At 44.3% G+C, this 25,365-nt stretch overlaps 1 protein-coding gene across 2 annotated transcripts in view; it reads right to left on the bottom strand.

Annotated features, from left to right (window-relative positions):
• ptprn2 (protein tyrosine phosphatase receptor type N2) overlaps positions 1-25,365 on the bottom strand; it is a 924,398-nt gene that overhangs the window by 396,666 nt on the left and 502,367 nt on the right. For both annotated transcript variants that reach the window (XM_068008124.1, XM_068008134.1), the window contains exon 11: positions 18,622-18,701. In XM_068008124.1, coding sequence (XP_067864225.1) covers positions 18,622-18,701 — 80 coding nt within the window. The remainder of the gene's footprint in view (positions 1-18,621; positions 18,702-25,365) is intronic.

Below are 25,365 nucleotides of genomic sequence, written 5' to 3'. Positions count from 1 at the left end.
CAACTTAACGTTTAAGTTTAATCAATTTGTTGTAAAGTACGTAATTTTTGAACATCTTTTGTATGTTACAAACCTTATTTTTAATCTTCAAAATTTCAGTTACTGAGAAAAAATGATGGATTTATTTTAAAAAAAAACTGTTTTGAACAATTTGATTGGTTCACTCTATTTTATTGTAGGTTCGCCTGACTGGTCTTTCAGGATCGGTTGTTATCATACACCATCCCTAGTTTCTCACTGGTATACTCCCTATCTCTTTGGTTCTGATTATTTGCTGTTTCTACTTTGAACCAATCAATGAAACGTGACGGCGAAAGTATGATGGCAAATGTGTGATATTATAAGAAGTGTATCACAATAGGAAGTAGATGTTACACAACAGGAAGTAGGTGTTACACAACAGGAAGTGCTGCTTCATGCAAAATATTCAATATCTCACTAGCAAGTGGTGGTGGATCAGTTACCCGTTATACACTCCGTCCGATTGAAGTCAATGGAAATGAAAGTTGGACAGGGTGTATAATGGGTGACGATCCGCTGCTGCATGTTTTGCACCCTGCCGAAGTTGAATTTCACCCCACCGTGAGTTCAAAGGACACACTGCTTTATAATATTAGGGCTGTCAACAAATTGTGATGGGAAAAAAGCGACAGTGAAAATATTACAGGAAGTGTGTGCCATATGCAATACTTTTAATATATTGCTACTCAAGAGCAAGTGTACTTTTCAGCTGAAGTGGGGGTCAGAGGGCAGGAAATAATTGGACCAGGGTTGGCAGACAGGAGATTTTTAATAAGATAGAAGTAGATATATTTTTTGAAATACATTAATGACCTGGATTTGGGAATACAGGGTATAATTTCAAAGTTTGCAGACGACACGAAACTCGGAAATGTGGTAAACAATGTGAAGGATAGTAACAGACTTCAGGAGGACATAGACAGACTGGTGAAATGGGCAGACACATGGCAGATGAAATTTAATGCAGAGAAGTGCAAAGTGATACATTTTGGTAGGAAGAATGAGGAGAGGCAATATAATCAAAATATAGAATCATAGAAGTTACAACATGGAAACAGGCCCTTCGGCCCAACATGTCCATGTCGCCCAGTTTATACCACTAAGCTAGTCCCAATTGCCTGCACTTGGCCCATATCCCTCTATACCCATCTTACCCATGTAACTGTCCAAATGCTTTTTAAAAGACAAAATTGTACCCGCCTCTACTACTGCCTCTGGCAGCTCGTTCCAGACACTCACCTCCCTTTGAGTGAAAAAATTGCCCCTCTGGACCCTTTTGTATCTCTCCCCTCTCACCTTAAATCTATGCCCCCTCATTATAGACTCCCCTACCTTTGGGAAAAGATTTTGACTATCTACCTTATCTATGCCCCTCATTATTTTATAGACTTCTATAAGATCACCCCTAAACCTCCTACTCTCCAGGGAAAAAAGTCCCAGTCTGTCTAACCTCTCCCTATAAGTCAAACCATCAAGTCCCGGTAGCATCCTAGTAAATCTTTTCTGCACTCTTTCTAGTTTAATAATATCCTTTCTATAATAGGGTGACCAGAACTGTACACAGTACTCCAAGTGTGGCCTCACCAATGCCCTGTACAACTTCAACAAGACATCCCAACTCCTGCATTCAATGTTCTGACCAATGAAACCAAGCATTCTGAATGCCTTCTTCACCACCCTATCCACCTGTGACTCCACTTTCAAGGAGCTATGAACCTGTACTCCTAGATCTCTTTGTTCTATAACTCTCCCCAACGCCCTACCATTAATGGAGTAGGTCCTGGCCCGATTCGATCTACCAAAATGCATCACCTCACATTTATCTAAATTAAACTCCATCTGCCATTCATCGGCCCACTGGCCCAATTTATCAAGATCCCGTTGCAATCCTAGATAACCTTCTTCACTGTCCACAATGCCACCAATCTTGGTGTCATCTGCAAACTTACTAACCATGCCTCCTAAATTCTCATCCAAATCATTAATATAAATAACAAATAACAGCGGACCCAGCACCGATCCCTGAGGCACACCGCTGGACACAGGCATCCAGTTTGAAAAACAACCCTCTACAACCACCCTCTGTCTTCTGTCGTCAAGCCAATTTTGTATCCAATTGGCTACCTCACCTTGGATCCCATGAGATTTAACCTTATGTAACAACCTACCATGCGGTACCTTGTCAAAGGCTTTGCTGAAGTCCATGTAGATCACGTCCACTGCACAGCCCACATCTATCTTCTTGGTTACCCCTTCAAAAAACTCAATCAAATTCGTGAGACATGATTTTCCTCTCACAAAACCATGCTGACTGTTCCTAATTAGTCCCTGCCTCTCCAAATGCCTGTAGATCCTGTCCCTCAGAATACCCTCTAACAACTTACCCACTACAGATGTCAGGCTCACCGGTCTGTAGTTCCCAGGCTTTTCCCTGCCGCCCTTCTTAAACAAAGGCACAACATTTGCTACCCTCCAATCTTCAGGCACCTCACCTGTAGCTGTCGATGATTCAAATATCTCTGCTAGGGGACCCGCAATTTCCTCCCTAACCTCCCATAACGTCCTGGGATACATTTCATCAGGTCCCGGAGATTTATCTACCTTGATGCGCGTTAAGACTTCCAGCACCTCCCTCTCTGTAATATGTACACTCCTCAAGACATCACTATTTATTTCCCCAAGTTCCCTAACATCCATGCCTTTCTCAACCGTAAATACCGATGTGAAATATTCATTCAGGATCTCACCCATCTCTTGTGGTTCCGCACATAGATGACCTTGTTGATCCTTAAGAGGCCCTACTCTCTCCCTAGTTACTCTTTTGCCCTTTATGTATTTGTAGAAGCTCTTTGGATTCTCCTTTATACCCATCTCTAAGGGGGTGCAGGAACAGAGAGACCTGGGGAGTACATACACAAATCTTTGAAGGTGGCAGGACAAGTTGAGAAGGCTGTTAAAAAAGCAAATGGGATCCTTGGCTTTATTAATAGAGGCATATAGTACAAAAGCAAGGAAGTTATGCTAAACCTTTATAAAACACTGGTTGGGCCTCAGCTGGATTATTGTGTTCAATTCTGGGCACCACACCTTAGAAAGGATATCAAGGCCTTAGAAAGGGTGCAGAAGAGATTTACTAGAATGGTACCAGGGCTGAGGGACTTCAGTTATGTGGAGAGGCCGGAGAAGCTGGGGTTGTTCTCCTTACAGCAGAGAAGGTTAAGAGGAGATTTGATAGAGGTGTTCAAAATCATGAACGGTTTTGACATAGTAAATAAGGAAAAACTGTTTCCAGTGGCAGAAGGGTCGGTAACCAGAGGATACAGATTTAAGGTGATCGGTAAAAGAGCCAGGGCGACATGAGGAAACATTTTTTTATGCAGCAAGTTGTTATGATCTAGAATGCACTGCCTGAAAGGGTGGTGGAAACAGATTCAATAGTGAGTTTCAATATTTGAAGGGAAAAAATTTACAGGGCTATGGGGAAAGAGCAGGAAAGTGGGACTAATCGGACAGACCTTTCAAAGAGCCAGCACAGGCATGATGGGCTGACTGGCGTCCTTCTGTGCTGTACCATACTATTATACTATGATATTCCAGTAGATCTCCAATGGGGTTGCCATGGATAAGTTAAAGGATGCACTGTTTATCATGATAAGAAATTATACCACAAAATTTTAATTTTAATCAGTGGTATTTTTAAAGTGTCAATGTTCTGCCTCTCTCAACCTTTCCAAGAGTGAAGGAATTTTCCAGCTGTTTACTGTACCAGCAGCTCATAAAGTTGCCACGTGCTCCACTCACTGGCAATTTAAAGAGTGATTTTAATGTTCCTGCACTCCCAGCGGGGAGCTGCATTCAAAGGGAGCACGGGTCAGAGATGGAGCTACAACACCGTTAAGACCGATTCTCCAATTCGTGTTCCACTATGAGTCAGGGTCATTGAATCACCCCTTTAATTAAAACTCTAATTTATTAGACACTTGCTGACCATACAACCGGCTGCTATGGTAACCAGGTGGAAACCTATTTCAATGTTAGGCAAGCTGAGAAAGGCAGAGTACATCAGCAGTTTAAAACATGTTGCTGATTAAAATTCAGTTTGTCTCCAAGTCTCTCATTTTCTCTGTCCCTTGGTGTGAGTCTTTGATTCTGTCTCCTCTCCTCTCCTCTATGTCTCACACGGTTTCTCTCTTTCTCTCTGTATGTGTGTCTTTCAGTTTCTATCTCTTTCATTATGTCGCTTCCATTGCATTCTTGCTACACACCTTCTCTCACTTTTTCTCTGTAGAATGGCAGGGTCTGTCCCGAAACAATTTGGGCAGAGCTCACTGAGAATGTACTCCACCTTCTATGGGCCTTCTTCATTCCTGGGCTCCTATGGAAGCATAACATTTATGGAAGGCTCACAAGAGACACAAAGTTTGGGTACTTTTGGTGTTTTAAAGAGAGCATGAGGAACCCCATCCCAGAATCTGATGAGAAACTTTGTATTTCTGAGATTCTTGGAAAATGGGATCAAGAGTAAGCCAGTCATCCCCTGGAGCCTGTTCCTCCATCTATGAGATCATGGCTGATCTGTACCTCAACTCCATTTACCTGCCTTTTCTCCATATCCCTTGATACTCTCACCGGAAAAAATGTAGCGATTTCAGTCTTGAAAATTGGAATCTCAAACTTGAAAATAGGAAATTAGTGAAGATTAAAGCTGTTCCTGCATGTTTTGAAATGTTATAGTGTTACAAAAGTGCAAATTGTTTCTTTCTTCTTTCTTTGCTACCCACCTAAAGCTTTGCATATCCTTGCTCTTCTGATCGCTTTAAATACTCCTTCCCCTGTTAATGCGAATCTGCTTCTATGCAAGGTTTGGAAGGCATCAGCACCTAAAGAAAGGATCATCCAGGGTCCATGCTCGAAGAGGATGAGGGTCACTTCACTCCCAACACCTTATTCTGGTGACTGTACGGGAATCACAGCTGAGCCCCCTCCCCTAGTCTCCTGGCAGTGGGAGTGCACTTGAAAGGAGCAGCAGAATAGGTAGTCACGTTATTAAATACCACCTTGGAAGAAGTGAATAAAAAGGAAACACCATGGTGACATAACATCAGACACCTTGACCCTGATATTTCCGGGGTCATAGCAGTCGGGAAACCCAGAAGTATGGGTAACCCAGAGGTCCTGCCAAATTTAACAGCAGGACCTCATTTAAATTGTTTGTCTCTGTTTCACGGCAGCAGCCGGGGAGCGGAGGGAAGGGAGGGAGAGAGGGAAAGATGGGAAAGGCCTTGGGGAGATCGGGAAGGCCAGGGTTGGGGGGGGGGGGAGCTGGGGTTGGAGGAGATCGGAAGTCGGGGGCGGGGGGGGGGGGGGAGGTCTGGAAACCTTGGGGAGATCGAAGACATGGGGGAGATCGGAGATTGGAGGCCTTGGTGAGATCGAAGGCGTTGGGGAGATTGGAGGCCTTGGGGAGATCGGAGGTCAGAGGCCTGGGGGAAATCAGAGGCATTGGGGAGGTCAGTGGCATTGGGGAGGTCAGAGGCATTGGGGAGATCGGAAGTCAGAGGCCTTGGGGAGATCAGAAATTGGAGGTCTTGGGGAGACTGGAGGTCGGGGGCGGAGATCATGGGTCGGTGGGGAGACCGGATCACGATTGTGGCGAGAGAAGCAGGTTAACTTGGGGGGCCAGGGGAAGTATTTCTGCTCCTCTGGCCCACAAGTAATGCTGGCACTTACCTGCTAGATCCAGCTATTCTCGCCTCCGATCAGCTGCCGGGTTTCCCAGAAGTGGGCGGGTTGAGGTCGGGTTTCCGATTTTTTACATTTTATCCCCCCCACCTCTCTCCCACCCGTCCTGTGGGGGTTAAAATCCACCCCCCCCCCCCCATATTTCTCACTAAAGCACTGTTGGTGTTACATAATTGTTCTATTTGTGCATTTTGAATGTAGATGAACAGGGTAAACAAATATGTGTGTAGAAAGACCGTGTGGGAATAGGAGGACGCAGGTTTGACTGTGAGGCTTTTAAATATAATTTAAGGTGGGATGGATTAGTGATACGGTTAGAGAGAAGGAAAATGATTGCTTTGTTGTCGGGAAAGAGTTGTTAGCAGCTCAGGAGGGGGACAGATGAATCCAGTCATCGTCTATAAGGAGCTTGTGGTTGTAGTCTCTTGTCTTCCTGCAAATAAACCATCTCTAAAAAAGGAGGTATCAAACACAGCCACCACCAGTGAGGGTAAAAGACTTACAGCATTCAGTAACAAGTACTGAAGCAGTGAAGACATTTTTTAATTCAAAAAATCAGCTGGTATTTTCTTTAAAATACCAACCTGTGCCCGAAGGCATCTTAACGGCTGCTCTGGAAACAGTAGTGCCAGGTTATTATGGGAGCAGTCTGCCCCTGATCTGCACTGGGCAATAGTACAGGAATCTGTGTGCAGAGCCATCTGACATTCATTTACATTACTGTGCCCTCTTCGAGCGCAGTTAGAAGCAAACACCAGAAGAGCACTCATTTGTCACACTGCTTGTCCGACTGGATGAGCAAAAGTTTCCTCCAACTACATATTGGGAAGACCGAAGCCATTTGGTCCCCGCCACAAACTCCGTTCCATAGCCACCGACTCCATCCCTCTCCCGGGCCACTGCCTGAGGCTGAACCAGACCGTTCACAACCTTGGCGTCCTATTTGACCCTGAGATGAGCTTCCGACCACATGTCCGCTCCATCACTAAGACCGCCTACTTCCACCTCTGTAACATCGCTCGTCTCCACTCTGCCTCAGCTCATCTGCTGCTGAAACCCTCATCCATACGTTTGTTATCTCTAGACTAGACTATTCCAATGCTCTCCTGGCTGGCCTCCCATCTTCCACCCTCCATAAACTTGAGTTCATCCAAAATTCTGCTGCCCGGATCCTAACTCGCACCAAATCCCGTTCTCCCATGAGCCCTGTGTTCACTAACCTACATTGGCTCCTGGTCCAGGAATGCCTCAACTTTAAAATTCTCATCCTTGGTTTCAAATCCCTCCATGGCCTCACCCCTCCTTATCTCTGTAACCTCCTCCAGCCCAACCCTCCAAGATCTCTCCACTCCTCCTATTCTGGCCTCTTGCGCATCCCCAATTTTAATTGGAACACCATTGGCAGCTGTGCCTTCAGCTGTCTAGGCCCCAAGCTCTGGAATTCCCCCCCTAAACCTCTCCGCCTCTCTAACTCTCTCTCCTCCTTTAAGATGCTCCTCAAAACCTACCTCTTTGACCAAGCTTTTGGTCACCTGTCCTAAAATCTCCCTATGTGGCTCGGTGTCAAATTTTGTTTGATAATCGCCCCTGTGAAGCACCTTCGGACGTTTTACTAGGTTAAAGGCACTATATAAATGCAAGTTGTTGTTGTTGTTCTTGAGTCGTATGGGAAAATTGGTGCCAGTGTTATTCAGACATAGAATGGGCGTGGAGGATTAGCACTCATTTTTCTGAGGATCGCACCCACTTATCAGGCACTATTTGGGCACTAAATGCAGATAATCTTTTTTTACTAATTCTTGGGATGTTGGCATCGTTGGCAAAGCTGGCATTTATTGCCCATCCCTAGTTGCCCTTGAGAAAGTGGTGGTGGGCCTTCTTCTTGAAAGGTTGCAGTCCATAGCCCCCGAAAAGCGAAAGGGAAATAGAAGAAGAAATATGTAGGCAAATTTCTGAGTGCAAAAATAAGAGGGCAGTAATAGTAGGGGACTTCAACTACCCTAACATCAACTGGGATTCAAACAGTGTGAGGGGCACAGAGGGCGCAAAATTCTTGATCAGCGTCCAGGAGAACTTTTTTAGCTAGCACGTGACAAGCCCAACAAGAGGGGATGCAATTCTAGATTTAGTCCTGCGAAATGAAGATGGGCAAATGGATGAAGTGACAGTGGGTGACCATATTGGGGATAGTGACCACAATTCAGTTAGTTTTAGCATTATTATGGAAAAGGACAGAGCTAAATCAGGAGTAAACGTTTTAAATGGGGGAAGGCAAATTTTACAGAACTAAGAGTTGATTTGGCAGAAGTGAATTGGACACAACTTGAGGAGAAATCAGTGGCAAGCCAGTGAAATTCGATGGGTACAATGCAGACATGTCCCCTCAAAGAAAAAGGGTGGCACTGCTAAATTTAGAGCCTCCTGGTTGTCCAGAAGTATACGGGGCAAGATAAAGCAGAAAAAGAAAGCTTATGACTGTCACAGAAAACTAAATACTGCAGAAAGCCTCGAGGAGTATAGAAAGTACAGGGATAGCGTAAAAAAGGAAATAAGGAAAGCAAAGAGAGGGCATGAAAAAATATTAGCTGGTAAGATTAAAGAAAACCCAAAGATGTTTTATCAGTACATTAAGAACAAGAGGATAGCTAAGGAAAAGATGGGACCTATCAGGGATGATAAGGGTAACTTGTGTATAGAAGCAGATGATGTGGGTAGGGTTTTAAATGAATATTTTGTCTCCGTATTCACAAAGGAAAGGGATTATCCGGATGTAGCATTTAAAGAGGAGAGGTGTGAAATATTGGATAAGGTAAACATAATGAGAAAGTACTAGAGTGACTGGAATCCTTGAAAGTTGATAAGTCACCAGGTCCGGATGGATTGTTTCCTAGGCTAGTGAAGGAAACCAGGGAGGAAATAGTGGATGCTCTGAGGATCATTTTCCAATCCTCACTAGATACAGGGGAGGTACCGGGGGACTGGAAGTCTGCAAACATAGTACCATTGTTTAAAAATGGTACGAGGGAAAGGTCGAACAATTATAGGCCGGTCAATCTTACCTCAGTACTGGGCAAACTATTAGAATCAATACTGAGAGATAGGATAAACTGTCACTTGGAAAGGCATGGTTTAATCAGGGATAGTCAGCATGGATTTGTTCAGGGAAGGTCCTGCCTTACAAATCTGATTGAATTCTTTGAGGAAGTGATGAGGAGGATTGATGAGGGTAGTGCAGTGGATGTTATCTACATGGATTTTAGTAAGGCATTTGGCAAGGCCCCACATGGCAGACTGGTCAGAAAGGTAAAAGCCCATGGGATACAAGGAAATGTGGTGAATTGGATCCAAAATTGGCTCAGTAACAGGAAACAAAGGGTAAAAGTCGATGGATGTCTTTGCAAATGGAAATCTGTTTCCAATGGTGTGTCATAGGGCTCAGTGTTGGGTCCCTTGCTGTTTGTGGTACATATTAATGATTTGGACTTGAATGTAGGGGGTTTGATTTGCAAATTTGCAGACGACACAAAAATTGGCCGTGTAGTTGATAGTGAAGATGATAGCTGTAGACTCTAAGAAGATATCAGTGGGTTGGTGGAGTGGGCGGAAAAGTGGCAAATGGAGTTCAACCCGGAGAAGTGTGAGGTAATGCACTTAGGGAGGGCAAACAGTAAAAGGGAATACGCAGTAAACGGGAATATATTGAGAGGGGTAGAGGAAGTGAGAGACCTTGGATTGCATGTGCACAGGTCCCTGAAGGTGGCAGTACAAGTAGATAAGGTTGTGAAGAAGGCAGACGTTATTAGCCGAGGTATAGAATACAAAAGCAGGGATGTAATGATGGAGCTGTATAAAACGCTGGTAAGGCCTCAGCTAGAGTGTTTTGCGCAGTTCTGGTCACCACATTGCAGGAAGGACGTAATTGCTCTGGAAAGAGTGCAGAGAAGATTTACAAGAATGTTGCCAGGGCTTGAAAATTGTAGCTACGAGGAGAGAGTGGATAGGCTAGGGTTGTTTTCCTTGGAGCAGAGGAGGCTGAGGGGAGACTTGATTGAGGTTTACAAAATTATGAGGGGCCTAGATAGAGTAGACAGGAAGTACCTGTTTCCCCTAGCAGAGAGTTTAAGAATGAGAGGACATAGATTTAAGCTGATTGGCGGAAGGATTAGAGGGGAGATGAGGAAAAACTTTTTTACCCAGAGGGTGGTGGATGTATGGAATTCGCTGCCCGAATTGGTGGTAGAGGCAGGGACCCTCAACTCTTTGAAAAAGTACCTGAACCTGCACCTAAAGTGCTGTAAGCTGCAGGGCTACGGACCGGGTGCTGGAAGGTGGGATTAGAATGGGCACCTGGTTGTTCTTCGAGCCGGCACAGACATGATGGGCCGAATGGCCCCCTTTTGTGCTGTATCCTTTCTATGGTTCTATGTGGTGAAGATTCTCTCACAATATTGTTAGGTAGAGAGTTGCAGGATTTTCAACCAGCGACAACGGAAGGGAGGGGAACTTGGAGGTGATGGTGCTTCCTTGCATCTGCTGCCTTTGTACCTATTGGTGGTGGAGGTCGCAAGTATGAGAGGTACTGCCAAAGATGCCTTGGAGAGTTAACCCCAAGGATATTGATGGTGGGGTACTTGGCAACAGTAATGCCACTGAATGTCAAGGTGGGTGGGGGTGTGTGGTTAGAATACCTTCTTGTCATTGCCTGACACTTGTGCGATGCAAATGTTACTTGCCAAGCCTGGATGTTGTCCAGGCCTTGTTACAGGCAGGCATTAACAGCTTCATTATTTGATGATTTGCAAATGGAGCTGAACACTGTGTAATCATCAGCAGACAATGGAGAGCTGTCTGCTGATGATTACACAGTGAAGAGTGAAGGACTTACTCTTCCTGTCCGTGGAGAAGTTCCTTACCTCTGCTCGGTACATCCTCTGATGACTTGGTAGGACATTAGTTAAGCACTATGCCATGTGGGGAATCAGGTGTCAATTTGTGTCTGGCACTGAATTTGTACATCAATGCACTATCCCATCAGGCAATCAAATTAAAGTTGAAACATTTTGTCCTTAACCCAATTTATTTGGTTTTGAATTTAAATAAAATATAAAATGGGTTAAGGGAGACAAAATGTTTCAACATAAATTTTAATTTTAAAAGACCCATTAGATTGCTTCATTACACTCAATTCTGATGAAGAACAGCTAATATTCAAGTGGGACCAAACTGCAGTTTCTTCCTCCACATCTGCTTCGTCTCTCCAGTGATCTGTGACTCAGGTCCCACCCTGCATTGCATTCCCCTGACAGCTCATGACCATCGAGTAACTATTCTCCCTCCCACCATTGACCAGCAACTTTGCTTCTTCAACTGCCTGAGCGAGTCACCACTGTCTAAAACCACCAATTGAAAAATGTCATCAACTGCGGAGTATGTGTCGTAATGATTTTTTTTTCTTGCACAGAATAAAATTCCAGCAGATCCCGGTCAATACTTTAATATTAAATCTTTTCTCGGGGACATTTCAGTTCTCCGTTCCTCTGAACTCTAATCTACCTTGCAAATTGTGAATTGAATGCACAATCGGGCAGAAGATAATAATCAGGTACATCCACCGATCAAACATCACCTTCCTCTCGGCAAGGATGCTCAGTGTGATGCTGCATTCCTACTCAATGCCACACTTCTCACCTCCTCTCTGTTCTACAGGCATTGCATGATACTCTATCGGGGCACCAGAAACAGATAAGCTATAGCAAGGAAACCAATTTTGTCCCCCCTTCTCTTTTTAGATTTTGTTCAAGTCACAAGCTACTGTGGAGAAACTTCATTACCAAACCATACAATCCTCCTGCACAGCACTGGCCGAAGGCTCAGGATTCTGTGCATTTAAAATATAGAGGGATATATTATAAAAGGAATTATTCACCTTGGAATATAAATGCAGAAGCTGTCTCCTTTCTTGTTGCTTCCAGTAAGTACTAAACGTGGTCCCTGTGGCAAAAAAAACTGAACATTGTTCAAAGCAAATGTATGAAATAGGGAAGACAGTTCCAGCTTGACAGTTGTCAGGATGCAAGAGCCATTGTGACTGCCTTGATTTCCCTGACTGCTCCGATGGTAATAAAATCTGAAAGCGAAAAATTCACGCGCACCGTAGGAAATGAAACCACAGCTTGGGATCATACACTGAAGATTAAAATACATCTGTGTTGGTACTAAGGGCAAACATTAACTTAGAATTCAATCTAATCTGTCCAAATATCACAAGTAACTGAATAGCACGTGGAAAGGCCTGTGCTCTAAGTCTTCATGGAACCAGAAGGAACAAGTGATTCCAGGTGCATTTCATGTGCAAATGTATACCACGGTGAACATGTTTTTTAAAATATTATTTGTTCATGGGATGTGGGTGACGCTGGCAAGGCTGTATTTATTGCCCACCCCTAGCTGCTCTGGGAAAGTGCTTGTGGGCCATCTCCTTGAACTGCAGTTATTGTGCTGATGGGGCTCCCACAGTGCTGGTTAGTTAACACGCGCTCGGTTTCATCTTAAATTTGACGTACATTTAGAATTTCGCTAACCATGTAGATTCCACTGCATCACCAGGGTCCATCTTACACTATCCGACAGTACCAGAATTCCCAGATAGTGGGCTCTTTTCAAATGTCCTGATTCTCTTCCAAGTATGAATTTCAGCTTTTTTATTACTGTAATAACTAATATTCACATAGAGGGTGACCCACATATAATACAACTCCCCAAAATTACATCCAATCCCCTCTCCCACCAAAACATTACAAAGTTTCTATCCATCAAAATCCTCGCAGTTGTATCTGCTAGTTTGCACAAACACATTCTCTCCACGTTCCTTTTCATTTCATCCAGAAACAAGGGAAGCATTCACGATCTGGAGGCAGTGCAATAAGAGCCCGGAGGCTGATGCCTGGTGTCCTGAGTTATGAGGAAAGACTGGGGACACTTGTTTTTTGCACACTAGAAAGGAGGTGTCTGAGAGATGATCTTATAAAGGTATATAAGTTTGTTAAAGAAAATTAAACCCCAACTATTACTTTAAATTAGATTGTGGGAATTTAACAAGGGGACACAGGTTCAAATCAATAAAAGGAACTTTAGAACCGATATCAGGGAATTCTTCACACAGAGTGATCAATGTGGGGAATAGACTTCCAGTTAAAGTAGTGGAGGTGAAAAGCCTGGAATTATTTAAGAAACAATTGAATGCTGCAGGAACCTAGGGATCTTCCTGGATGGATCAATTTAAATGGGGCAAATGACTTTCCTCATCCGTAATTATCTTGTGATCCCAAACACGGACGTCATTTCTAGTGTTACAGATGAGAAAATTAGGTAATTAAAATTCCTTCAAATGATATGTAGGAATCAGGTATATTTTGTTCTGCTGTATAACTAGTTCAGGAATTGTTTGTAAATGACAACATTTGACAAGAATTCCTCTGCTTACTACCTGTAGCAATATCGTCAGAATTCTCCAAAAATTTCCTCTGTTCAGTATTTCAACTGAAATGAAGGGCTCGATTTTAGGGTCGGGTTACCTGCGGGTTTCCAGCGGGGGGGCCCCGAAAATCCCGATCTCCGATCACGTGACCGGATTCGGACGAAATCCCGGCCACTTCCGGGTACCGCGCTGACGTGCGGGGCTGCGCGCGCAAGCCCCGCTGGTGGGAATCCCGCAGGCAATTAAAGCCAGCGGGGTTCCACTTGAGAGCACTTAACTTGCTCGTTGTGGTCAGTTAATGAGCTGAAGCAGCTGTCAAAAGAGGAAGTGTGGGATTTTAGGTTCAAGGCAGTCAGTTTCCAACACTGGGGGAAACAGGACCCTTCAAACCAGGCGTGTTGCAGCCAGCAGCCTGTGGCAGGTGCCAAGGTGCGCTCCACGGGGGAGAGCCCTCACCCACGCAGGAGGCCACCGCGTCACATAGGGCAACCCCTGCCCCCCACCACCCCCCGGCCAAGCCAGAGGACAGACCGACACGAAACCGCAGCCCCAGTCCGAGGACCCACACACCTACCCTGCACAACCCCTCAGACCAACACCTGCCAGTTGGGTGGTGTGTGGACACCCTCGGAGGACGAAGAGCAATACCAGCCCCAGCAGCCTCGCAGTCCACGCCGTCCGCCGCAGAGACGTGGCTCCCCCCAACACGGTGTGGTTGCACGCCCACCTGCACAGCAGGAGGGAGGGCTACCGCAGAGAGAGACGCGTCGCAGAGGGCACTACCCTCGCCACAGGGTCCACAGACCGAGGCGCAGCTCCCCGGACCTCTCCGAGCAGCAGTGCACAGGGAGGCGCAGATTCGCTCGACATGTAGTCATGGAGATCTGCAGCCTCTTTCATGCCGAGCTGCTCCTGGCTGGCCCCAGCACCAACTGCTTACCTGTCGCTGGCAAAGTCACCACTGTCCTCCACACCTTCTCCTCCGCATCCTTCCAGGGTGCAGCCGGCTACACCGCCGATGTCTCTCAGTCGTCTGCGCGGACGAGCCCTGCAAATACACCTGCACCTACTCTGCAGTAACACGATGGGTGGCATCAGTGGTGGGTCCTCATAGTGATACCCAGGAGCGGGCATTATTGGACACAATGGACAGGATTCGCGGAGACATGGCAGTGGTGGTGTCAATATAATGTGTGCTGTTTGTGGCTCTGAAATTCAATATGGGTAACACCCATGACAAACCCTCAGACACCCTTGTGCACCCCCTTCATGCTGACGAGACGTTTGCCTTACCCTGCCTACTGCACATATGTGATGCATGCCCTGTGGCTGCAGCACAGGTGGTGGCAGGTTGAGTGAGGCTGGCCATGAGGGAGATGCACGAGAGGGTGAGTATGGGATGGAGCCATGAGATTGTATGAGGATTGGGTCGCGTGTTAGTGGCAGGGTGAGTACTGGCGAGGTGAGTAGGTGGAGGTAAGATGAGGATGGGGTGTGAGTGGGCATGAAGGGTGATGTGACAGAATAGTGTTGGCGGTGCCGAAGGAGATTTGGGGTGGGGGCAGTGTTGTGGCAGACGGAGTGTAGGGGAAAGACTTCGTGTTCTCACTGTGGCTGACCTACTGCGGTCATTGCAGCGCCTCCTGCACTGTATGCAGGTGAGCCATATGTTGGTGGCGCAGGTGACCCCCTCTGCCACCTCGAGCCAGGCCTTCTTGGTGGCAGAGGCAGGCCGCTTCCTCCCGCCGGCCGGGGGGAAGATCTGTGTCCTCCCCCTCCTCCTCACCCCATCTGATGATACCTGGGGTGAGGCATCATTAAACTGGGAGCAGCCTTCCCCCTGGGCTGCTCCATGCTGCAATTTGTCCCATTGGTTGCAGCATCTGTCAGTGGAGGACTGCCCCTTTAACTAGAGAGCCTCCAGCTGACAGATCGTACTGCGCATGCGCAGCCCGACCGACGCGCAGGCCAGCGCCGTGGACCCCGGAGGAGCAGGTAATTGGATCCTATTAGTGGATTGCCTGCTACGATCGCGTGGGCAACCCACTAATTTCGCCGTTCGCGTTTTCGACGCTCCCGGAGGACCACCCGCTGGGAACCCGCAGGCCTGCTAAATTCGAGCCCGAAGTGTCTAGCCTAGATTATGTGCTCAAGTCAGTGGAGTGAGGCTTGAGCCCCTGACCTCTGACTCTGAGGCAAAAGTGCTACCACTGAGCCAAAACAAAAAGTGAAAGTGGTAAGTTTAAGGTGTGCTTAGCCTTGGTGGATTATTTTTGTATCAGCATAAGAAAGCAGTGAGGCCACAAGCAGATTCAGATAAGCTTGTAAATATATTCAGTGGTCAAGTAACTTATAGCTGTGACTTGTCGGCTGATTTGTTTGATCTAAACCATAAGAGCAATTACGCTGTTCTAAGCAAAAGTTCAAAGAAACCTAAAGGCCAGTTGGTGGAGAAAGGATTAGGTCACCTAAATCTGCACTAAGGAATTAGAGCTTAGCAAAAATGATTGCAAATGTGGACCTAGCAAGGATCCTCAAAGAATAAAGCCATAGCTAGCCAGAAAAACTCGCAATTCTTTTTACTTGGAACTAGCAGAGGGAGTTTTGGCTAAACTGCCAACCAACCAAATCATGGAGTATAATGCATTGGTTGAATACTTGAGCAGAAAAACAGCATGTTTCCTCCATAATTTCAAGGTGGTTAACCTGTTATTCAGGTCAAAGGTGTGCTACTTATATTCAGACAGGTGAATTTAGGGCTGGTTATGGAACCAAGGACCTTTGAGTCTACAGTGCTATGAGTGCCATTGATATTGAAACCCAGTGGTTTGTAATGAAGAACTGACATCATTTAGCAAATCACAACTTGATTTCTACGTACAAACCAAAGTAGAGCTAAGGACATCTTTCCAATGGAACTTAGAGACTTGAGCTATATAAATGAAATAAACATGGACAATTTTAGAAGCATCTGGATATATTTGAGAAGAATGGCGATCATTTGGGACAGGCAGAACCTAACAACCTGTTGTCATAAATTAATCAATAGATAGGTTAATAAATCAGGACTGTCTTTGGTAAAGCTCATTTGGAAATGAATGTGAACACAATGCTCCAATATTCAATTACCACCATCCAGGACATTAAGAGAAAGCACCTTTGTGGTACATAAGTGTGATTAGCTAAGTTATAAGGCATTTTTATCTGACCAGATTGTAGCCTATGACAAATATGCAATCTCCTGCCATCGGCTGCATTTGGAAATGTGAACAGCCTGACTTACCTTGTTCCAGACACAGGGGAGACCCACTTATGCTCAAGTGCAGTGAATTGCCGTTGGATTCGGTGGCTCCACCTCTGACCAGAATTTCACAAAGTTGTTAGATGAGGAAATACACAGGGGGAGAGCAGCAGCAGGAAGCCGGTACACAAGGTTAGAATATTACCAGGAAGCCAGTACACAGGGATAGAATATTACCAGGAAGCCAGTACACAGGGATAGAATATTACCAGGAAGCCAGTACACAGGGATAGAATATTACCAGGAAGCCAGTACACAGGGACATACTATATCATTTCCATACTTAAAAAGGGTACAACAGTCTCCTGACAACCCCAACTAATCTGATTATTCCATCCAAGGCAGCAAATGTCTACTCCATGTACCTTATTGCTGATTCCCCAAATAGTAACACCCTCCAATTTCTGATATTAAGATTGTCATTTTGGTTTTTCAACGAAATTTTGATGCATTCCAATGCTCTACATAAACCTTTTTGGACACGAGGCTAAAATTATTGATGGAATACACGAGAACACTTTACACACAACCCATACAGCTTCAGGTCAGGCTGTAATGCCAAGGGATAGATTTTCCACTTGCTGCCTGGGCATAAAACTGGCGCTGTAGATCCGCCATCTATTATAGAAACCGCCCAACTTTCATTTCCACTGAAATCAAAGCAAATGAGGATCGGGTGGTTTCTATAATGGGCGGCTGATCCGCAATTAATAATAATTAGGCTGGGCAGCTCATTTTCAGCTGGCATGGACACGATGGTCCAAATGGCCTCCTTCCGTGCGATAAATTTTCTATGATACTATGACTCAATGCCGATTTTACACCTGGGCGGTTAAGTTGAATATCTAACCCATAATATCAACTTCAACACATCACTTTGGGGCTTGTGACCAGGTATGCATCTCCTCTAGTATTCAGCTTACTGGGAATAATGCTCAATATTTTCTGGATTGCACATTCTGATGATGCACACAGTATCAATCAGAACCTATGGCAGTCATGTGACATCACAACGCCACAAGGCCCAACTCATTACTGCCACCTCTCAAGGTTGCCAAGGTCTACTGTTGTGAGCAGGATAAAATAAATGTGACATTAAGGTGAAGGCAGCGCCTTTATATCGAAGAAAAATATTTTTTAAAGGGTTCAGAGAAAGAGCAGTGAAATTGGGTCAACTCTGGTGAAGGAGCTAGCACTGGAACAGGAATAGACATGGACCATTTTTCTATTAAAGCTTTTATTAATCTGAGAAAAGGTAAAGTGAGGTAGATGATGCAGCCTTGGTTATACAGTGACGCCAAGAATATCATGGTGGTCATCTTTGTCTCTGGCTTGAATTGGTTCAGTTGTATGTTTGATGTTCCTGCTGTTTCTTTTACCGTGTGCAATTCTTAGAACTTTTATACCTTTACACCGCCCTGGTCTCACTATAAACCTGTGCAGTGCTTCTTTTTGAAACTACTCAGGAAAAAAGAAATCTTCAGTCTTTTAGAAAGTCCATTTGTAGCATGGATTTCAAAAACCTTCTGATAACTGTTCATAGCTGATAATATCATGGGAAGTCCAACATCAATTATTATCTTGTTCCACGCAACCCATCCCCCACCCACTTAAATGGACTTTTTCCAGGAAAACATTTAGTTCCCTGACCACTAGATTTCAGCTTCAGATAGGTGCTATTCATTCAAACCCCACTGTCAGTATTTACTAGTGAGGTAAATTCCATCTCTCTTCCTATCTTTAATGACCTTATTTTCTGCTAATATTTCTTCATGTCCTTTTTTATTTTTCAGTAACTGTGATGCACAGAGAGAGTCCCTTTCACTATTCCACACCATGTCCACACCTCTTAATTTAAATCCATCTCCTCTACAAACAATGAAGTCACCGGTCGCCTTAATTGACTCTGTGATGTTACACTTCAATTTCCCATCTGTGCCACTATCCTCTCAACTGTCTCTTTTATTAAATGTCAATTTCCTTGTGTGTGTGTGGGGGGGGGTGGGGTCGGGGGAGTGGGGAGAGGGGTGGTAGGGTTTTTTTGTCACTTCTATATACAAAGTAAAAGCAATATTCCTACCTGCTACGTTCACTACGTCAGCCGTTGACACGTTTTGACCATTGATATTGACTTGGAAGGTCACAGCTGGTCCCACAATACTGGAAGATAATTAAAAACGATGACTGGCTTTAGAGTGGATTCCACACATGTGCAACGGGCAGATTCATTTTTCTACAGAAATTAAGTGGAAGAAACAAAAGACTGCACCAAATCTAAACAACTCAGCCACTTTTACGATGATGATCATTTTAAATCCAAACCTGCTCTTACTTCATTAGGTGCAGGTGGAGACACAAATAAGTATTTCAGTTAACTTTAATCTATTATTCACCTAAACATTCCCCTCACCCCGATCCATTTTGGTCCTTTTGTTTCCCCCCCCACCCCCCCATCTCTCCTGAAGGCACTGTCTCAGGCTGGGGCACAATTCCAGACCAGACAGTCTGGTACCTTGCCATTCTTCTTGTGTGAGTCTGGGCAGTGAGTGAAGGAGGGCTCCTGGTCAAACCTGATCCTATCCTCACTGGGGACCCAGATACATGGACTTCCCAGCAGAAGTCACTGGATAGTGATGAGGAGCAAGAACCACGGCCGATTGTGCCTATTCCTAGCCCAGAGCACCAAGGCCTTTGACGCATCATTAAGAATATTTTCTCTTACACGTTGAAGGCCAGAGATAACTTGTATACCTGGAATATTTTTATTGTCAACAATAGGGAGGTACAGTTCTATACAAAATAAACCATAATCCAATAAGACCATAAATGAATTTATTTAGAGCATTCTTCTGCAATTTATTTAGAACATTCGAAAATTGCCCATGGTCAGTTGATGAATATAACTGTTTTATATACAAGATGGTGACAGAGTTGGGGAGAGACACCTCAAAAATGCAATCCACAGAGTGACAGAGACTGCAACTACAGCTGATCTAGCGAATGATCTCATACAGGCCTACTTCTGTTCCTGTATTCCTAAGTGAATGGGAATAGCTGGTATGGCAATTTGCAATGGTAAATGTTGACAGAAAAGCATGACCAAAAATCCTTACAACAGGAAGTAAGGTTTGTGGACAGAAAGTGTACGCTGTACAGAATATTTTTTAGTAATATATAGATTAAAGGATTTCCTATGGCTTTGTTCAGGGTAGGTTGCATGCTATGATGCTTTATAACAACAACAACTTGCATTTATATTGCACCTTTAACGTAGTAAGATACATCCCAAGGTGCTTCACAAGAATGGTTATCAAACAAAGTATGACACCGAGCCACATGAGAAGATATTAGGACAGGTGACCAAAAGCTTGGTCAAAGAGGTGGGTTTTAAGGAGCTTCTTAAAGGAGGAGAGAGTGGTAGAGAGGTTAAGGGAGGGAATTCCAGAGCTTAGGGCCTAGGCAGCTGAAGGCACGGCCGCCAAAGGTGGAGCAAAGAAAATCGGGGATGTGCAAGAAGACAGAATTAGTGGAGAGCAGAGATCTCGGAGGGTTGTAGGGCTGGAAGAGGTTACAGAGATAGGGAACGGCGAGGCTATGGAGGGATTTGAAAACAAGGATGAGAATTTTAAAATCGAGGCGTTGCCAGACTGGGAGCCAATGTAGGTCAGGTAGTACAGGAGTGATGGGTGAACGGGACTTGGTGCGAGTTAGGATACCGGCAGCAGAGTTTTGGATGAGCTCATGTTTACGGAGGGTGCAATATGGGAGGCCGGCCAGGAGAGCGTTGGAGTAGTTGAGTCTAAAGGTAACAAAGGCATGGATGAGGGTTTCAGCAGCAGATGAGCTGAGGCAGGGGCGGAGTATTACATCGTGTAATGCAGAATGTATTACTCTGCTGTTAAGGTGAAGTTGTATTTAAGCAGGCCACAAAATCTGATCGCTGTTAGTAAAAGCCTGAAGTCACTCAGAATTTAACTGTTCTTTGGTGGAGGAAGTTGGCAGGTTCGAAGGCTGCAATTTCCAGCTCTAGGTCAGCAAATAAACCCAGCCTTTTTTATGTACTTTTGGCACTTTAACGTGTGACCTCTCAGGTATTGTGTGCTGAAAACTTTTCTCTAGATATAGATGGCTGAGAAAATCTGCATTGAATTAAATGATAGCTGTGATGTGGGCATGTGTTCTGAGATTACACTATCTGGTATGACGTTACTTTTAATTAAGGTATTAATCATCAGATGTACTGTTTAAGTGGCCCAGTGAACATTTGGTGGAAGAGCAGTTTTCGGGTGCCGTTCACTTGCGGTGGAGGGGAAACACGGCTGAGGGGGCTAGTTGCTGTCTGCTTATTTTAGTTGCAATATCAGTCCAGCAAGTCATAGTAAGTCTGAGAAACAGCCTCAGGACACAGTGGATTCAAACATTTTCAAATACAAAACAAAAACGAGAATGTGGACGCAGTATCAGGAACATTCCAAAAGGATGAATGAAAAGTTGAAGATTACTGGGTCTAAGCAGCACTGTTGAAAAGCCTGGGAAAGGGCAACTTTGCTGCTCACTCAGCTGTAGGAATGATGTCATTGAGTGAGAAGAAAAGACGGAGTGGTATTGGGGGGTGGGGGGCAAGATACCTTTACCTACACACCCTGAAATGGAGTATAGAATCATAGAAAGTTATGGCACAGAAAGGAGGCCATTCGGCCCATCGTGTCCGTGCCGGCTGAAAAAGAGCTATCCAGCATAATCCCACTTTCCAGCACTTGGTCCGTAGCCCTGTAGGATACAGCACTTCAAGTGCTCATCCAAGTACTTTTTAAATGAGTTGAGGGTTTCTGCCTCTACCACCCTTTCAGGCAGTGAGTTCTAGACCCCCACCACCCTCTGAGTGAAAAAATTTCTCCTCAGCTCCCCTCTAATCCTTTTACCAATTACTTTAAATCTATGCCCCCTGGTCACTGACCCCTCTGCTAAGGAAAATAGGTCCTCCCTATCCAGTCTATTTAGGCCCCTCATAATTTTGTACACCTCAATTAAATCTCCCCTCAGCCTCCTCTGTTCCAATGAAAACAACCCCAGCCTATCCAATCTTTCCCCATAGCTAAAATTCTCCAGTCCTGGCAATATCTTCGTAAATCTCCTCTGCACCCTCTCTAGTGCAATCACATCTTTCCTGTAATGTGGTGACCAGAACTGTACGCAGTACTCAAGCTGTGGCCTAACTAGTGTTTTATATATTTCAAGCATAACCTCCCTGCTCTCATAGTCTATGCCTTGGCTAATAAAGAAAAGTATCCCATATGCCTTTTTAATCACCTTATCTGTCCTGCTACCTTCAGGGATCTGTGGACATGCACTCCAAGGTCCCTCACTTCCTCCACACCTCTCAGTATCCTCCCATTTATTGTGTATTCCCTTGCCTTGTTTGCTCTCCCCAAATGCATTACCTCACTTCTCCGGATCGAATTCCATTTGCCACTTTTCTGCCCACCCGACCAATCCATTGATATCTTCCTGCAGTCTACAGCTTTCCTCCTCACTATCAACCACATGGCCAATTTTTGTATCATTAGCAAACTTCTTAATCATGCCCCTTACATTTAGGTCTAAATCATTACTGAGGAGACAAGGTAGCCTAGTTGTTAAGGTACTAGCAACAGAGAGGTCCTGAGTTCAAATCACAACTTAGCAAATGATGCTATCACTACCCAGTTTAGCCTACATTTGACTCCAGTCCCACACTATGTGGCTGACTCTTAATGTCCTCAGGGCAACGAGGGACAGGCAATAAATACTGACTTGCTGGAGTCGCTCACATCCCTAGTGAGAAAAGAAAAGCCTGGTTATTGTAAATAAAGATCAGTTTGCCAATTTCAGCAGAATGTATAGTGGCAGTGACTCCAGCTAATAATTTCCACGACAGCATCAAGCGTTCCTCCACTTACACAGTGAAGACCAGATGCAAGGCCTGGGCAGAGCTCCACAATAACCTCTTTTATTTCTTTGAGCACTGAGAACAGAGCTGTCCAAGATTCAAACAGCAGAAGTCATCTGAGAAAGAAAGATAAGCACAAATGGAAACTGGGTTTCATGGGCTGGATAGCCAGGGCTCAGAGCAGCTTGGGACACCCTCCGTTTAAGTGAATTAAACTATCAGCTGATAGTGGAAGCAATTTCCAACATCTCATTTTAATTCTGCACACATTTCTTCAGTGTGAAAGCTCGCTTTGGTTTAGAGAGCTTGCTTACTTGTTGATTACGTTTGTTGGTTTGTATTTCATTAGCATGCTCCACAACACCACAGCTGACTTCTTTCAGCTGCAGTGTTGAAAAGTACTCTGCTGATGTAACGCGGACGTTGTGTTGGATCTAAACAAGCAATCCCTTTCTTAAGACCACAGAAAATATTGTTTTCAATCTTAACTTCAAGCAATGAGAAAATGCCAAAAAAAAAAGTTGCAAGATCACTTGGGACAATAGCCCGGATGAGTGACTACATTTTGCTGGCAAATAACCCATTCACTTAAATGAGCTTTTCCCCATCACATTCCCTTAAAAGACAACGGAAAAGGAAGCAAAGACCTGCTCCAAAGTTATCATCTCCTTGAGCACAGCGTAAGAAGTGCCTGAATGTGCGGAATACTAAGCACTGGAACCTTGAGACAATGTGAAGTAACACTGATGAAAATTGAAGAGGTGAGGTGGGGTGATCAGAGACAAGGAGAATAATGATTAAACACATCAAAGTTCATCTCGAGAAAAAGTTAAATACACATCCTCGGGCCTGATCATAATGAAAGCTGTGAAGAGCACTGGTTGTAATAAGTGATGCCAATTTTATAGCAATTAACAGTGCAGTCTGTAGCACATAGATTCTGATAGTAATGATACAATACTTTAGAATGGGCGCAGCAGTGTAAAACCCTTTTCTCTAACCCCCAGCCATGGGTTTATTATTGTACAGCAGTATCGTCACAGTGTAGAAATGGGCCTAATGTGACACCAAAGGAAACCTTTGGGGTTTTTTCCTAACTGTCTGTCAGTGGGTTGACTTGAAGCCATTAGGCTCACAGTGGAACCCACCCTTTGTATCCACCCCTTTGTATATTCATAAACTGAAGTTTACAGCCGCACCATTGCTGCGGACTTCTGGCCAGCACCCAGGCTGAGTTAATTAGGGGTCACCCTGGATCTCAATTTAGATGCGGTGTTTACCAAAGCCTCATGTGGAAAGACTTGCATTTATATAATCACTTCATATGTCTCTCATAAATCTTGCAAAGCACTTCACACACAACTAATTACTTTGAAGGACAGTGACTGTTGTTATGTAGCAAATCTATTGCAAATGCTTACTCTTTAGTAACATAGAATCATATAACACAGAAAGGGGCCATTCGGCCCATCTGTGCCAGCTCACTTAAAGATCTACCAATTAGTCCCACTCCCCTGCTCTTTCCTCATAGCTCTGCAAATGTTTCCCTTTTAGGTATATATCCAATTCCGTTTTGAAAGTTACTATTGAATCTGCTTCCACCATCCTTTCAAGCAGTGCATTCCAGATCATAACAAATCGCTGAGTAAAAAAATTCTCCTCATCTTCCCCCCGGTTCTTTTGCCAATTATCTTAAATCTGTGTCCTCTGGTTACTGACCCTCCTGCCTAGTGGAACCAGTTTCTCCCTATCTACTCTAACAAAACCCCTCATAATTTTGAACACCTCTATTAAATCACCCCTTAACCTTCTTTGCCTCAAGTGAGATCATGTGGAAAAATGTGTCTGTCATTTGGATCAGCTGGAGGATCTCCCAATGTAGGGACTAACACTGCCTCAACCTAACGACATTTAGACAAAAAAAACAGAAAGGCTGAAAATCTGAAATAAAAACAAGATACTGGGAATACACAGCAGGTCTATCATCATCTGCAGCTCTGACGAAGGGTCTCAATCTGAAACAAATGTGTCTTTCCTCTCTTCAGATGCTGATGATCCTGTTGTGTAATTCCAGCATTTTCTGAACAATGTTTAAATACCTACGCTACTGCTGACCTTTGTGTGAATAATGCTCTTGGATGTGTCACTGTGCAAACAGCGGGAAAAGGCTTCTAATACCACAGGGATAAAGGAAATCCAAGCAACAATTATTGAAGGTGTTTTGACCTGAAATAGCACTATACCATGTTGCAAGCAACAATTGATATATTAATATTACATAAAATAAGTGAAGGGCAATAATGCTTCTACTGGACCTTAGAAGTCCAGTAGAATGGCAATTATTTCCTATAAAACCATTTCCTGTATAGCTGCTCCCAGAGTATGGAAGTCACAGTTATAGAAACTGCACATTAAAACGTCTGCTATCTCCATTTCCCAGAATTAAAGGTTTGGGATTTACAACTTACACTTGTACCACACCTTTAATATAAGAAAACATCCTAAAATGCTCGCTATATCTTCATGAATGTATTTGCCATCTTGTTACACATAGTGAGCAGGGCTGTGTTGAATAATGAAGGTCTATTTGTAGTGGATTATTTCTGAAATCGTCACTTGTTTGACTCCTAATATCTCGCAATTCATCACTTGAAACATAAGTGTGAAAGCCCAGTGGTGGGAGCCTATTAAACTGTCCTCCCTCGCACTACTGCTTTCTACCAGTTATAATTATTTCATCTTCGTTACAAAAAGCCTGAAGACTTCTTGAGGATTACTGTTATCATAATTACAATAATCAATAAAAAGAATACTGAATTTTTTTTCGACCTCTCATGAAATGTACAGCAGCCTAGTCCACTTCTGCACTGAACTTACTGACTAACACATAACAGT

The sequence above is a fragment of the Heptranchias perlo genome, chromosome 2 (assembly GCF_035084215.1).
Source record: "Heptranchias perlo isolate sHepPer1 chromosome 2, sHepPer1.hap1, whole genome shotgun sequence".
NCBI classification, from domain to species: Eukaryota; Metazoa; Chordata; class Chondrichthyes; order Hexanchiformes; family Hexanchidae; genus Heptranchias; species Heptranchias perlo.
This window is presented reverse-complemented; position numbering and strand designations above follow the sequence as displayed.